Source organism: Ammospiza caudacuta, chromosome Z, assembly GCF_027887145.1.
Source record: "Ammospiza caudacuta isolate bAmmCau1 chromosome Z, bAmmCau1.pri, whole genome shotgun sequence".
Taxonomy (NCBI): Eukaryota; Metazoa; Chordata; class Aves; order Passeriformes; family Passerellidae; genus Ammospiza; species Ammospiza caudacuta.
In genome coordinates this window covers 36,811,513-36,827,875 of record NC_080632.1, presented here as the reverse complement: position 1 = coordinate 36,827,875, position 16,363 = coordinate 36,811,513, and the positions used below count along the sequence as shown (strand labels likewise).

At 36.7% G+C, this 16,363-nt stretch overlaps 1 protein-coding gene across 1 annotated transcript in view; it reads left to right on the top strand.

Moving 5' to 3' along the window:
• CCDC171 (coiled-coil domain containing 171) overlaps positions 1–16,363 on the top strand; it is a 150,446-nt gene that overhangs the window by 32,746 nt on the left and 101,337 nt on the right. The window contains exons 8-10 of the mRNA XM_058823984.1: positions 1,402–1,540; positions 10,287–10,389; positions 16,174–16,277. Coding sequence (XP_058679967.1) covers positions 1,402–1,540; positions 10,287–10,389; positions 16,174–16,277 — 346 coding nt within the window. The remainder of the gene's footprint in view (positions 1–1,401; positions 1,541–10,286; positions 10,390–16,173; positions 16,278–16,363) is intronic.

The following is a 16,363-nucleotide window of genomic DNA, read 5'->3' as shown; positions in this document are numbered from 1 at the left end:
TGTAGGTGAGCTGACCTCTACAATTCTATGGGTTGAGTTCTCACAGGTTATCTCAGACATAATCCTCACCTATTGCTACCAATTGTTCTCCTTTTAGTGTCCTTTTACTGACAGTAGAGGCTTGGGAATAGACCATGTCATGGAAAATGGAGGACAAAAAGGCAGGGAGTATGCTGACTTTCTCTCTCTGCTGTTCGTAAAATAGCTGCTTTGTGTAGAAGTCTGTTCATGTTTTCTTTCCTACCATAACAGTGGTAAAATCCCTTCTCATATTTGTCATCTTTTGTGAATTTTAATTCTAGGTGCCTTTTCTGACGCACCTTCTTTCCATCCCTATGTACTTAGGCAATCCTTCAAAATTTTTCCTTGGCTTCCTCTCCCTGGCTCTGTCTCCTATTTGCTGTTGTTTGGCCTTGTAATTTTCTCATGACATACCTTTTTATCATGCCAGACTTTCTATACATTTGTTTTCTTGAATACCAGAAGGACTGATGTAGTTCAAGAACTGATTGAAATTTTGAATTGTCTGCTATTGAAATAATGAAATTCTGAGTAGAATTATCAGGGTTTAAGAATGGTATTCCCCAATTTAGTGTTCCTACAGAGACACTCCAAACAATGTGCTGCTCAATCATTCCCCTCTCTTCCTCCTTCTGTGGCAAGGTGGAGAGGAGAATTGGACTCACAAAAAGTAAAAATCATAGGCTGAGATAAGGACACTTTACTGGACACAACAATGAAATAAGACAATGAACTGTAACAGCAACAATACTAATGACAGAGTGTACAAGGAAAAAAGTGATACATCACCCGTGATTGCACACTGTGGAAACACCCAACCATACCCAGTCCCTCTGCCACACTACCCACAAGGGAGCCCTTCTCCTGTCCCCAGAAAATGACATGAGGTGGTACAGAATGACCTCCAGGTCCTAGCCATGGCCACTCTTGGCTACTGCATAAATTAACCCTGTTCTGGCTACAGCCAGGGTAAGAATATAGTCAGGTATTTGGAAACTTGAGGAGCAAGCTTTGTACTTTAAACCAGTGCTGATAATGCAAGATGTGATATCTTTCTGAAGAGAACTAATGTGTTAATTAAAATATGATGACTTCTGTTTTATTACATGTAATCTGGAGACCCTATCCAAATTATCAAATTAGTTTATGACTGGAAGTCTAACACAAGCCTTGGTAATGGAAAAGAACATAAACATAACTGAGAAGTTTTTCTTACAAAGAATATATAAATTTCTTGACTTAAAAAAACATAAGGCAAGCAGCTTCATAAGTCATTTGATGTGCTGACATGATGTGATACTCAGATTGTCTTTTAAAAATATGTAGAATACTCAACATAAGTATTTTTGATTAAAATGTTCTAATGTTGAAACTTTCCAGATTAGAAAAAGAGTGTTTCTCCTCAAACAATCAAATGAAAGAAGTGATTGAGGAGAAGAAGAAGGTAATTATGGACCTCTCTGCAAGACTAGGGAATGCTGAAAAAAGCTGCAGTGAATTACAGAGCGAACTTGCAATGGTAAGACAAAAAGCCTATGGCACTTGTTGTTTTGGTTTTTTAAGCATGCTCTGAACATAATCTGCATTTGCTGTGCTGAGCTGTGGAATAAATCTGACTTTGTGTTACTCTGATTTTTTATTTATATTACTTTGTTTTGTGAAACAAGAGTAAATATAAATAAGATATTGGAGAAGCTAATTCCAAAATGCATTTTAAGTGATACACTAAGTATTTAATTGAGGAATTATTTGCAGAAAACAGTTATTTCAAACAAGCCTTAGCATTCCTAATGAAGAAGACAATTTGTAAATATGGACTGTAATTTTTTGTGAAGAATGTTCTATCTTCCTATCCAAGCTTTTTTTCCTCAGGCTTGATTAGTTACCATCGTAGACATAATTATTTCACATAATGCTTTTCATGCAAGCATTTGACTGCAGAAAATTTTTGAAAATGTCTTATTTGAAGGTAGCAAACTTTTTAGTTGATTGGGGTTTTTTTTCGTTAGTGTGTATTTGTCCTGTTGGATGTATTTTACAGGATTATTTTCTGAAATATGTTTCCTTTTATATGACCAGTTGGTGCCTTCCCACTGTCTCTACATATCCCAACTCTGAATATCAATTTTGCCATCCTCTTTAATAGCATGAGGGTCAAAACAAAAAGCTTAGGTTATCTTCATTAATAGACATAGATGAAGGGATGGAAGTGCGCCCTCAGCACATTTGCTGATGACACCAAGCTGAGTGGTGCAGTTGGCACAGCTGAAGGACAGGATGCCATCCAGAAAGACCTGGACAAGCTGGAGAAGTGGGCCCATGCAAATCTTCTGTTATTTACTAAGACCAAGTGCAAGGTGCTGCATCTGGGTCAGGGCAACCCCTGGTGTCAACACAGGCTGGGGATGAACAGATCAGAGGAGCCCTGCCCAGAAGGGCTTTGAGGGTGCATGTGGGTGAGAGGCTGGATGTGACCCTGCTGGAAGAAAGAAAGCCAAATATGTCCTGGACTGCATCCAGAGCAGTGCGGTCAGCAGGGCAGAGGAGGGATTCTGCCTCTCTGCTCTGCTCTGGTAAGACCCCACCTGCAGGGCTGCATCAGCTCTGAGGCCCTCAGCATAGGGCAGAGACGGACCTGTTGGAGAGAGTCCAGAGGAGGCCACCAAGTTATTACAGGGATGGACAGCTCTGCTATGAGGTAGCCAGGAGAAGAGAAGGATTTGGGGTGGCCCAATTGTGACCTTCCAGTACCTGAACAGAGACTTTCCAGAACAGCATGTAGTAAGAGGACAAGTGGAATGGCTCCAAACTGAAAGAAGGTTTTCATCAGATATTAGGAAAAAAAAATTTATTGTGAGAGTTGTGAGGTACTTAAACATAACAAAAATTTATGAAACATAACAAAGAAACTCATAACAGAGAAGCTGTGAATGTCCTATTCTTGGAAGAGTTCAAGGCTGGGTTGGAGGGGACTTTGAACAACCCGGTCTAGCATTAGAACTAGATGAACTTTAAACTGAAAACTTATCTCTCTTCATTGTATAGTAGCATTTGTAATATTTCTATACTTAGCCAATTCTTTTTCAATTGTAAATTTCTGCTCCTGCTTCCTCTTGGACTTATGAGTCTAGGAGATGACCACAATCTCTTTCCTGCTACTAGTAGGCAATTGTGCTATTCAGTATATAGGAGCAGAGATCTGCATCAGAGAGTTTTCAGATTTGTTGGTGTCTACTCTTCAGCTGATGGAATTACTTCATACATTGTCTTAGTGTTATCCACTTCCCAGGTAGATTGTTAACTAATAAATTGAAGAAAAATAAAACTAAAAAAACGGTTTTTCCTTTGGGAGGACACATCTTCTTCAATGCAAGCATTTAAGTATTAAAAGACATTTGCTGCCTCAGTAAACCTAAAAAATAATTTTATCAGGCACAGAAAGAATACAAAGAAAAATTCCATAGTAAAATATATGTTATACCTGACAAGAATTCAGGAAAAAAGTCTATTCATGCTTCAGGTTTATTGGTAATTACAACAGTATTAAATGGTGTACTCAAAATGAGCATTGTGTAACTGAAAGTAAAAGCAAATAGATTGCCCCACTTGAAAGAACTGTCTTATTCATATAGCAGATTGTTTTAATTGGTTTACTGGAATTGTTTCAAGCCACAAGACTGTCTTGAACAGGTAATAAAAATACTCATTTTCTGAAGAGTTGTATTAGTGGTCCCCTGTGGGATTAGATTTTTATCACCTTGGATGGCCTTTTATTTTTCCTGAAGACTTTTGTATTCGATTGGGAAGCAGGAGTGCCTGTGTGTGGTCTTGTTTACTCAGTATAGGCAGCTTTTTTGTTATTTTTCTTCCCAAAATAAAAACAGAAGGCTATTGTAGAAACTAAGTATAAATAACATTCAGTATACTGTTATTAGGCTTCCCCTTACTTATACTAAAATTATATGAAATTGTCACGGAGTTCTTTTCCCTTTATTTCCACATCCTGCTTTCTTGATCTGTTAATTACTTCCTTATATTTTGTTCTATTATTGACATCCTGAATACATCTTTTCCATTTCAGTCTGGTAATCTTAAGTTGGTTTCTCACAATACTGTTAACATACAAATTAATGTTTTCATTTGTAAAATATTTGTAAGATACGCATAGTACGTTATTTTGAAACTTTATATGAAAAGGTTATTTTTTTTCCTTAATGGATCAGTTGAATGTACAGTAAAGTAGTTACTTTGCTTGTAATTTTAAATACCAGCATGTTGCAGAAGTTTGCCAGAAACTTGCATGGGTCAAATGTGATAGGATCTGTTACTATCAAACAAAATTTCTTACAAATGCTCAGCATGAGGAAGCTCTCAATATTTGCATTATGTGTACTTGAGGAAATTGGTCTCAAGCTCATAATTATCTAGCTAGGGTTTCTAGAAATTTTTAGATACAAGAACAGGAATTTAGAATAGCCATTGTGATTTAACACTTTGTTTAATTTGAAACAGCCCCAGCTGTATTCCTCCTCATGGAAAGAACAAGGGCTATCTTTATGAGTTTTAAGTTACTCATGATATTTACATTTCTAGTACCTAGTAGTGGATGATTTTAGCATGGGACAAGCAGGAGATGTTAAACCTTTATTTTATGAGAAATGCAAATTGAAATTTGGGAAACTTGTCAGTTCATCAGAATGCATATTAGGAAAGTGAAATAATTAAAATATTGTGTCTTAGTATAAATTCCTTTAATTTGGAAGGTGTATTTATTTGCACTCCTTTTAACAGATTCTATCAGAAGTAGCATAATTTGTATGTAAGTTCTGTAATAGATTGCACACAGCTTGTGTTTTTCCACATGGCTTGTAAATTTTTCTTTTACAGCCAGACCTGAAATCATGTATGCATCTCAGCTGTCCATAAACACCTTGTAGGTTGTCATACGCTGAATGTCAGTACACAAATATTTGAGAATCTAGTTCCAGGATGTACACACTAAGCATTGTTCTTTAGCAGAAGTTGCCTAGGTATTGACTTAACAGACCATGAAGGACCCTGAGGATTATGATTCTGTTCTACAACTTCTGCGGAATAGAAACTGGTACACAGTGGCAAACATGTAAATATCATCTAGGCAATTTAATGTGGACAGTTTATTTCGGTTTAAAAAAATATCCCAGTCATGATACACACTCTTCTTTAATTTTGTGCATTAATTGTTAAGGGTTGTTTTATTTTGATTGGCTTTTTCCTGCCTTAACAGAGGTGGAGAGTTTTTCTTCCCAGCTCTTACTTCTGTTATTGTCCTAATGTAAGAAGACTAGTTATTCTGAAGCATGTGCTTAAATGATCTTCTGCAAAGAAACCACTTTTTAAATTTATTTTGTAGTGCAGAGGTCACTCAAGCTGTGATGTCCTGGTGTTGGAAGACAGGCGTCTAAAATCTAAATCTGCAGTTCTCAAAAAATTTTCTCTGACTTGGACAAAAAAATAAACCTCAAGACCCTAGGAGATACTTCATAACATTCTCTCCCAGCAAAAGTTGTTACAAATCTCTTTTTGTGGGAGGGATAAGAAGGATTTCAATAAAACTTGAGCATTTTGATTAATATGTAAGACTGAGATACAAAATTTCTTGAGAGATTGTATTTAACTTACACGTGGCAAGACTCTTGTAGAGATTTTTAAATATTCCAGATATAAGAAAATAAAAGTATTCAATTGTTTGAGAACTTGAGCAAAAATAAATAGAAGCCTAAGGAGAGAGTTTGTCAGTTATGGTTTTGTTTTGTTTTTATAATACAAGTTATGCCTGTTTACCGAAAAGTTTGTGCCACTTTTGTGCTTTACAGAGCATCACTTGAGTAAAATCTGTGTTTTGTGAACTGTGGAGCAGTCTTTTGTATTTCTGTAAATGCTTTGATTTGCTGCCCCCAAGGTCATGCCTGGTAAACATTCTGATACTTTTGTAAAGAATTTACATAACCAATTTTTAAGGCATATCTGAACATGCTGTTGCTTGGTGGCTATGTGGATAGTTCTGGGTTTGGCTCTTACTCTGCCATCACCAGTTGGAATTTGTACTACATACTGAGTGGGTTAATTAGTCCATATGAAAGAGAGCCTCCCCAGGAACCCCTTGTGACTGCAGACAAAGCAGAGAAAATTTCTCAGGAATTAAGGCAGTTCATTGTACATCTGGACCCTAACTCCCTGATTACTACTGCAGTGGTTTTGTTAAGGCAAGGCCTCAAAGTCCCGCCCACATGAAAAATAAAGTTACTGACCTTGAGATACAGATTCACATTTGCAGCATCAGATTCTGTGGGCTGTCCTGGAACTGTGTATAGAGTTCACATTTATTTTAGTCAACCACGGCTTTTGCAAAATGCTGCAAAAACAATGGGACATCATTTCTATATGGGAACAGGAAGAAAAATCAAATACTGATAGTTAAGGAAAATATGTCTACAATCAAGCTAGTAGGAACTTGTCCAGATAAATAAAAATACCTTTCTGGAAGATTAACACAAGTCTGACAGTGAATAGAAGAATTTTATAAGCAGTCAGTTTTCAGAATAGTTCAAGTTATCCTTACAGATAAAGATAGAAAGTATTTGGAAAAAAGATTTTTTCCTCATTGGAGTTTACAGTATTTTAAATGAAAAATGCTTAGCTTCTCTTTATTTCCTTAAAAGCTCAATTTTGTTTTGAAATTGGTGATTAAATTAATATGTTGCCAAGCATATTTTCTACTAAAATGTTTTTGTCCTCAAGAGTTGTTTTATGATAATAGGAACCTTTTTTAAGGATATGAAGTTTGCTTCAAGGAAGCATTTTATATGGTAAAATTCAGCATATGTTCTGGGTTCAGGAAGTATGATTTTTCTTCCATGTTATTCGTTTTTTTTGTTATTCAGTTTGGAATATATTGTGAAAATGGAATTGTCTTTAGGGACTATGGGAAATACTATTATATGTTGAGAATTTTAAATTCTCAAGTGTTCATGGAAATTTCACTCATCTTAGGGACCTGGAATTCCCAAAGGCAGGTTCTTTGAGTGAAGACTGAGGTGAAAAAAAGCAATGAGAAGGCCTTTTCTCTCTCCTGATCACTGCCTCATTAGCAATGGGCCACATTTTGCCTCGTCCTTCTTTTGGAGGTGATGTACTTCAGAAATCTTTTACTGCTGCTCTTCATATCCAATGTCAGATTCAACTTCAGGTGGATTTTGGCATCCCTAAGGATATCCCTCTAGGCTTTAATGATGTATCTGTATTTTTCCAAGTTTAGTATGTCTGAACAATCTTCTTTATGCTTCCTTATTAATACTTGGTCAGGAGTCCCCTGCATTTTCATACAGACCTCACCTTTGATTTTTAAGGTTATTTACAAGGATCACTGTCTAGGTCAAGAATGGTCCATTCTGGTGTAGAGGAAGTCAACAAAGTCATTAGAAGACTTATAAATTTTAATTGAGTTTATAACTATTTTTCCACCCGTTTACTAATGTGATCTGTGAAGCAAACTCTCCTTATGTAAAGGCTTTAGCAGTTTTCTTGTCAACTGATTTCCCTTTTGAAATAACCTAGGAAACAATTACACCTGTACTTCTCCAGTAGTTCTACAGGAATGGCAAAACATGTTGATGGATGGAATTGTTGAGAGGGATTGTAATCACATATCCTGGAACAGCTGAATCTGTCAGCTGCAATGATTGTGTTTGACTCTATACTTGTACACTCCATTTTCCTTTTCAAAGTAAAGTATTATGCATACTTTCTGTGTTTGTTCAGACTGAAGAAAACTAAGCAAATAATAGCTACTGCTGTAAACTATCAAGTGGGTCCTTGTGGAGAAGATGGAGGTACACTCTCCTTAGATGTGTGCATTCGAAGTAGAAGAGAAAACAGGAAAGTTATAATTATCTGTAAGGGGAAAACAAAAAACTTCACAATGCAGATTGTGAGATATTGGAACAGGTTGCCTGGAGGGTTTGTTGAAATGTCATCTTTGAGGATACTCAAAACTTGACAGAGCAAGGTTCAGAGCTGCCTAACCTGACTTCGACCATACTGTGCTGTGAGTGGGGAGTGGGACCAGATGACTTCCACAGGTCCTGTCAGCTTACATTCAAGATTTTATGACTGTATATGTTTTTATTATATACCTGTCAGTGAGACATAAGAAATCAGATCAATAATAGATCCTTTTGAACTGTGCCTGGATTTTTAGCAGTGTAATTTATGGCAGTTTTTTCCATAAATTTATGATAATGGGGACAGTGATTGAAAATAGAAGTTAGAAAGGAAAGATACTAAATATTTTGCAGTTCAGGTAGAGAGACTGGCTAGTGTAAGTAATTTCCTTTTGATCTTTATTGCTGTTGAAAAAGGGACTAAAATTGACTTCAGAAGTATAGATGTAGTTAGCAAATAAAGCATAGAGAAGCAGTGAAGGCTGAATAGACTGGAACACACTGACTAAATTATGGTAAATTAACTAAACAAAATAGAAAAATTGGATGAGAAGATTGAAAAAAAATTCTCACATTTTACTTTTCCATAGAAAATGTTTTTCTGGGAAGATTTAGTCTCACATTCTTGGTGCTGGAGTATTTTATGTAAAAACAACATTTATTTTATTGTGATGTTTTCATATTATTATATTTCCTTATTTTTTATTTGTGAGATGTCTGAGATGATGTCAGTACACAAGAGTAAAATACTTTATTGTGCTTGCATCCCATAAAATATTTTTACCAGATCTCAGCATTTACAAGTTCTATTTATATAGATAATTTTATGGAGTAGGAATTAAACCTTGGTTATTTTTCAATATATAGAAGTGATTTGGAAATTCTTTATGAAGTATAACACAAACTCTCACACAAGGAAAAGCGTGTAAATGCTACAGGGGACCTAACACTGAAATACACATATGAATAATATATTAGTTGATATACAGTACATATAATTAAAATTGAAAGAGTAAAGCAAATTTATAAAATATTTAAACTGAATAGTAAGGAACACTGCAGAGAATTAAATGCATTTCTTGTTTTTTTAGTCCTGACAGTTATATGCTACCAGTATGTAGCAGTTTTCCTGGGGAGGATGTTTCCCATACATAAGAAATTGCCTGGGTTCTTTGACATGCAATGAAGCATAACTAAAGCAACAGTCTCTAGATATGATAGAAAACAGTAGAATTTTTCTCAGTAAAAAAGGTTAACTTTCCATTACCAAGTAGAAATGAAATTACACAAATATGTGTTACAATTTAGAATTTAGAAATAAATTGAGCAGTTAGAAGTCATGAGACATCTTTGACCAGAACCTTTGTCATAAGAAAATTGTGAAATTATTTAAATAGTTTCCTCTTGAGGAGGGATGGAGGGATGGTTGGTTTTCTTTTTTTTTTTTTTTATAAATTGCTGAATTTTTGTCAGTCAGTCAGCAGCTAAAATCAGACATTTCCTTGAAAAGTCAAAACTCTGTATACTCAAAAAGACCTTGGTCTTGTCTGGAATTATGGATACATGTTACGGATACATGTCTTTGAAAACTGCAAGTTATCAGATATAAATTGAAGGATTTATTTGGTATAGTCTTTCTATTGTAGTGATTTAAAAAAATCTGATGTAGGACTTTTCTGACCTCAAAAAATTTGGTGTCTTGATTTGAACAATAGACTGCACTTAGTGAACAGCTTTCTTTAAGAAAATTTAGTGATAGGGGCTAAGAACTCTGTAGTTTTATGTTCCATGCACAAGGATGAGGTTTTGGTATTGAAGAAATCCCTGTCTAGCATGAAACATATTAACAATTGAACTAGGCAGGGTTTGTAATGAGAATAGGTGTGGGATTTGACTGAGTGCCAAATCATGGATTTCTAGCCTGTCTGCCAGTAGTTGAGTGTCTTTCTCGATGCCCTTGTAGGATGTAACAATAGATTTCACTGCTTGCATAGATGGGCAGAATTTAGTGTCCATTAAGATACTTTTAAAGCAGAAGATTATGAAGACAATGTTTTTGTACAACAATCTCTTGTTTTGCTTTTGAAATCCTTTAGTTTTATGTTGTGTGTTACAAGGTTCTTATTTGTTATGTCAGGCTGGGTCTCTTGGCTTGAGAAAAGACATAAAAAGAAATACAGTAGAAATTTAAATTTAAAAAGGAAATTTAAAATTTCTGTTTACTTATTTAATGTGTTTTTCCCCACCCCCTCTTGTCTTGTCTGTTCCTCCTGTCAAATAAAGGCCAAGAAACACCAGGTCTTTCTAACAGAGACGTATGAAAACAACATGAGAGAGCTGGAGTTACTCTTGGACAGCTTTGCTATGTCAGGCCAGCGGACAGCAGGTTAGTTGAAGGTATAAAATGACAGATGCATCTGTCAATGTTCCAAAGTCACTACATTGTGGGAATTCTGCAGATGCCTCTTGCATTCCCTCTTCTCAACATGCTTTGATTTGATGACATGATAAGAGCAGTTCTCACAGCAGTCAAATGGCCTTGCTAGCTGAGAAAGGGTGACGGATTGTGGACCTGCTGTTGTCAGCCCAGAGCTTGATTTACAAATGCTGGGGTGTATATGATCGGTCAGAAAAGGGCTCACTTGCTGTGCTCTAAATCCAACTGAGAAAAAAGTCCTTACAGTATACCTGCAAAGGGAACAGATGTTTTGCCTGAACTGAGCCAAATTCTGAGGCAACCTTCAGCAACTTAAAGGTCATATATTCAAAAAGGTTGTGTAGGACACATGATGCAACACAATACTTTTTACAGTTGATTGTGGACATGTACTATGTTGCATTCATTTAATCTGATACAGAACAAATATTTCCCTTTCTTCATTAAAAGAAATTGTAATTCAGTGGTTGTCACTCTGCTACCTGGCTTTATATATAAGTATTGTATCAGACTTAACAAACTGCTGCCTGGTTAGAAATTTGAAATAGTGGCTAATATAAACAAGTTGAACTTTAATGTCAAGCTATTGATTTTTTTAAAGCTGAAAACTGACAATTTAAAAAAATTTCATTTAAAACTTAATTCCTGTTAGAAAAATTGCATACTAGACACAAAGTGCTTCCAATTTACAGTGAAAGTAAACAGGAAGAAAACAAGTAAAATGGAGTGTTCTGGCACTTTTTAGCAACAATAGACATAAATGGGTTGCTAAAAACACTTTGAAATGAAGATACACTTTTTTGTATCTTCACAAAGAGTTTTTTTTAGGGCCTAGTGATACTGAATTTCAATAAAGAAACAACTTCTTGGGATTTCTCTTGTCCTTAAAAGGTGAGCTTGGATTCTGTCATGCATTGATTTCCTTGCATAGGCCATATGCTTCATTGTTTGGGACTGGTACCAGTTTTATTCTGTAATTATAAATGTGATAATACCTGTAGGTTTACAGTTGAAAAGCTCTTTAAAGACTGTAGGTTTTCCACAGTTTTGCAAAGTTCCACATGCTTAAAAAGGACTTGAGTAAATCTGGAGGGAGTTACTTAAGCAAGTAAGTGCAATTTCCAAAGCAGCAATTGTCTTTTGGATGGTAAGCCTTGCTAAGAACAGCTTTAACTTGTTTCTATAATATGAGAAATTTAATAACAGAACCTTTAGTATTAATTTGCTTTGTCTGAGATAAACTTTTAAACTAATTTAAATTGATCTTTTTTTTCAAGCTTTAGGATCTGTGAAGAGGCTCTTGAGGCAGATAGTAGAATTTAGCTTTGCAGTGGATTGCCTGAGTCCTTACAGTCAATTCCAGTTTTTTACTATTAGAATAGACATTGACTAAGACTTTTGTCCGACATATTTGCTATGCTTTTAAGTTTGAAACTTAAATTTAATACTTTGCATTATTATATTATCACTCTCATGTACTTATAAGTTTTTGTATTTAATAGCATTTATTCAAAAATTTTAAAAATTGTTATTATATTTGAAAGGGAATACCTATGTGCTAATGAAAGTAAAAATCTTAAATAAATCTTTTTAGTCTAATTACTAGATGAGGGGCTACATTAGCCACAGCTGATAGGGAAGTCTTTCTTGTTCTTGTGGTCAACATTGAACTCAAGGGGTTGAGAGATCTACTTAAAAATCTGTCAGTATTAAAGATCCAACACTAAAGATTCAGCCCCTTAATTCAAGTGCTGATCCAGTCTATGATTATTAATCTATACAGTAAAGAGAAGATAATACTATCTTTTTATTGATAGTATTGATCATTGGCCCAGTTGATGTGGGCTGATGCCAGGCACCTATGAAAGCTGCTAACTGTGCAGCTGACAGAGGAGAGGAATTTTAATATAGGGTTCGTGGTTAGGACCAGGAGAGTTCACTCATCAAATACCATCACAGGCAAAACAGGCTTAACTTACAGATATGAACTTACTTACAGATAAGAACATCAGAGCAGGATAAAGAGAGGTAAAACAAGCCCTTTAAAAGCACCTTCCCCCCCATCCCTCCCTCTACCTCCTTTGCCAGCTGTACCTCCTACCCAGCTGGCACAAGGAGACAGGGAATGGGTGTTACATTAGTTCATCACCTGTGGTTCATCACCTGTGGCTTCTCGTGCTGCTCAGGGAGAGGGAGTCCCTCTCCCGCTGCACTGCAGGGTCCCTCCCACAGCAAACAGTTCACTGAGAGCTTCTCCAACGTGGCTCCATCTCATCAGCAACAGCTCCCTCCAAACTGCTGCAATGTGAGTCCATGCCACAGGCAACAGTTCTCCCAAAACTGCTGCAGCCTGGGTCACTGTTCCGTGGGGTGCAGTGCTCCAAGGACAGGCTGCTCCAGCCTGGCAGCAGGAGCCCTCTCTCCACAGGCCTCCCACAGGATCTCAGCCTCCTCCCGGGTATCTGCCTGCTCCAGCGTGGGGCTCCTCCACGGGCTGTGGGCGGATCTCTGCATCCCTGTGGCCCTGCATGGGCACAGCTGCTTCCCCATGGGCTGCACCACGGCCCGCAGAGGAATGTGGGCTCTGGTGCCTGGAGCAGCTCCTGTCCCTTCTTCTGCACTGACCCTGGTGTCTGCAGTGTTCTTCTCACTTGTTCTCACTCCTGCTTCTCTGTACTGACAATTACAGCAGCCAGCAGCATGTCCATCTTTGGAGCCATGAGGGATTGGCTCTGCTGGACATGGTGGAAGCTTCTAGCAGCTTCTCACAGAAGCCACCCCTGAAGCCTCCCCCCATCATCAAAAACCAGCCCATGCAAACTCAGTGCAGATTAAAACCTAAATAGTTTTAGAAAGCTTTTTTTTCCTTTATGCACGTCAAAATAACAAGCAAAAATCCACATTTTCTCCTTTTCCAGTTACCTTTATATATTTTCCAGAGCATTGTTATTCTCATTGGTTCATTTGCATGAATTCACTTTGTATCTTTTTAGTTTATCGCATTGTGCAGTTATTCAGCAATAGGGTATGTTCTTAAGAGTTTTTGTCCTCTGGAAAAAGTAGTTATGGTCATAGTAATCTGAAAAAAGGGTGAAATGGGTGCAAAGTCCTAAGAGTGTTAGCTGCTTTGAGTTAGCATCACCTTTTTTTGGTCAAAAATCTAAAACACAGCACCATATGAGCTGTTCTGAAGAAAATGATCTCTTTTCCTACCCTTGGCCCAGTACAGCTAGCAGAAAGTCTGAAACAGCAGATTTAAGAGTTTATTCACTTGTATACTTCTGTAAGACTCGTATGGAACTTGGCATTTTTCCCAAATTCTTCCCTCAAACTCTTGGGCAGTACTGGGTGCACACTTCAAGTACTGGGTTGCGTTTTTTATTTCATTGCTGACATCATGCTTCTGCCACAACAGAGTGTGTTTGGATTATGCTGCATGTGTCCTGCACAGTTGTATGAAGTCAGACAACATTTGGGCAGCATTAAAGCCATAGGTCTGTTTTCAACTGGTACATTGAATCTGTATTTCTATTGACAGATTGAGCTGCCTAGAAGTAGGGTTAGAGCAAAGGGAAGGAATGACAGCATGAAAAGTTTACTGGCAAAATTCTAATTTTGGCAAACATGATATTAATAACATCATTGCAGGTTGGGACTTAAAATATGAAAATACATTTTTAGACAGTTTGACAAAAACTATGGTATGGAAGATAACTCTTGGATAGACTTAATACACATTGTTTTAAACTGAATGAGAATTGTTTGTTACCACTTTGCTAGAGCTACAAGTATGAAAAAATAGTGTTTATTTTTTTATGCAACAAGATCAACGCATAATGTTCCTACAATGGGTAGGAGTGAGAGGTTGGTCTTGTAAATAAGAAGATTGGACTGGAGCTCTCTGCATAGCTATAGCTGTGGTTATGTGATAAAAATTATCCTAAGGTCACAGTCAGCACTTTCTTCAATGTGAAATCTTCTCAAAAGAGGTCAGATTTTATGAATTCTTCTTAGGTTGGTTTTAAGTGTAACACAGTTGTTTGGGATATATCTAGGATTCACAGGGCTCTGAAGTGTCATTAAGAAACTCTTGTTTTTTCCCTGACTCTGCAGACTTTTAGAAACTGTGGTAAGTAGGGGGAGTGGCTGATAGGACAGAGGACAGAGGTCAGTCACTGGGATGTGCGTGCTGTAGAGCTGATCTTGCTCCTGCTGCTGAAAGCAATCTTGCAAATATGTGTTGCTTTGAATAGGTGGGACTTTGTAACACCTAGTCCAGCCTGAACAGCACTTTATACTTTCTGGTATTATCAAAAGTCAGGAGAGAAGAGGCTAACTAATTGAAAGAATTTTGGCAATACGTTCTGACTTGTGCACTTAAGTAAGTTTTCCACTGAGTTCTATTGGTGTATTACATGTAGCCTACAAGAGCAATTTAATTATTTTTATACAATGCCGTAGTAGAATGTCATGCTTATTAGATGACACTAATTATAGAATATCTTTTAAGTGCCCTGCAAGTATGTAAGTGGACCTCCTCTGATAAAGTTTTATGGACAGCCAAAGAAAAGTCTCAGACTTTAGTACCTGATTTGACTTCATCAGCCACCCTGTGTAAATTGCTTAGTGACACTGGTGATAAACACCTCTATCATTGTTTAGTTGTGCTGGGAGTTTTGATGATTTAGCTTTCCTGGATTTAAAATTCCCCAGATATTTTCACTTTTGCAAAATAAGGCTGCTATTATAGTTGGTAAAGATAGTTTTCTTTATAGAACATGTTAAAAATTGTTGAAACGTTGATACTATAATTTGCCACACAGTAAGTGATAAAAGTTTTTTTCTAAGAATATAAATAATGCTGAGAGGAATGGTCTGTCAATAACCTAGTATTGTGGTGTAGCACCAGGAAAAAAGAAAAGTTTGTTCTTGGAAACCGAATATCAGCTGACATCTTGTGACCTCTCGATCAATACAGTGTTGTTTTGCTTTTTTGGCACATGGTTCTATGCACTTTGGAATGGTCAGACTTGTTCATATGTCCCCAATAAGGGCAACAAGATCAGAAGTCCCAATCTAAAGGTTTAATAAATAAGTTTAGTGTGTGTATATAATTGTTATATCAGATTTATAACTGAACTTATATAGGACCCTACAGACAGATAATATTTTTTTTGTCATATCCTTCAGAATAAAATTTAATATAATTTAAAATGTTATCAAGTCCTCTCCAAGCATACCAAGCATAACATAATCATATGATCTTTGGCTCAGTAAGGCTTTGAGTAAATGAAGTACTGCATTACTATATGCATGCTCTGTCACAACACCAAAATAAGGTCAGGAAAAGTGTAACATTCTTAACTTTCAGACAACATGTTTTTCAAAGTATATAATTGTGTGGTTTCAAAGTTGGCTTGTCTGACTGAATGACACAGGTTTAACTACAGTAGGAACAATATGTGAGACTGCATACCAAATGCATTAGACATAAATGTAATCCAGAATTTACAGTTCTGTATCTTCTATTAAAGCTTTTAAACAGATGTCTTTTAGCTCTATTTGCTATGAAAGCATGGCTATACAGCTGTATCTCTCATGGCAAACAAGGCTGCTCTTCAGTGTTCTGTATTGTCACTGAAGCCCTAAATAATTCTAATACCTCACATCCAGGGTGGGTAATTTTCTCTCTGTGGCTTTAAGGCTTAATTTTTGTTCTGTGTTTTCCTTCAGGCACTTGTGAGGACAAAGATAAACCTCTGAGCTGCTCTGTCATTGACACTTTGAGGTGTACCTTGACAGCTTACCAGAACAAGCTGGAAGATACGTCTAATGAGGTAGCACTTGCAATGTTTGGCTCTATATGTATTGCATTTGGCCTGCAGCAGAACATACACTTTGCTTGTAAAAAAACTGCAGAAGA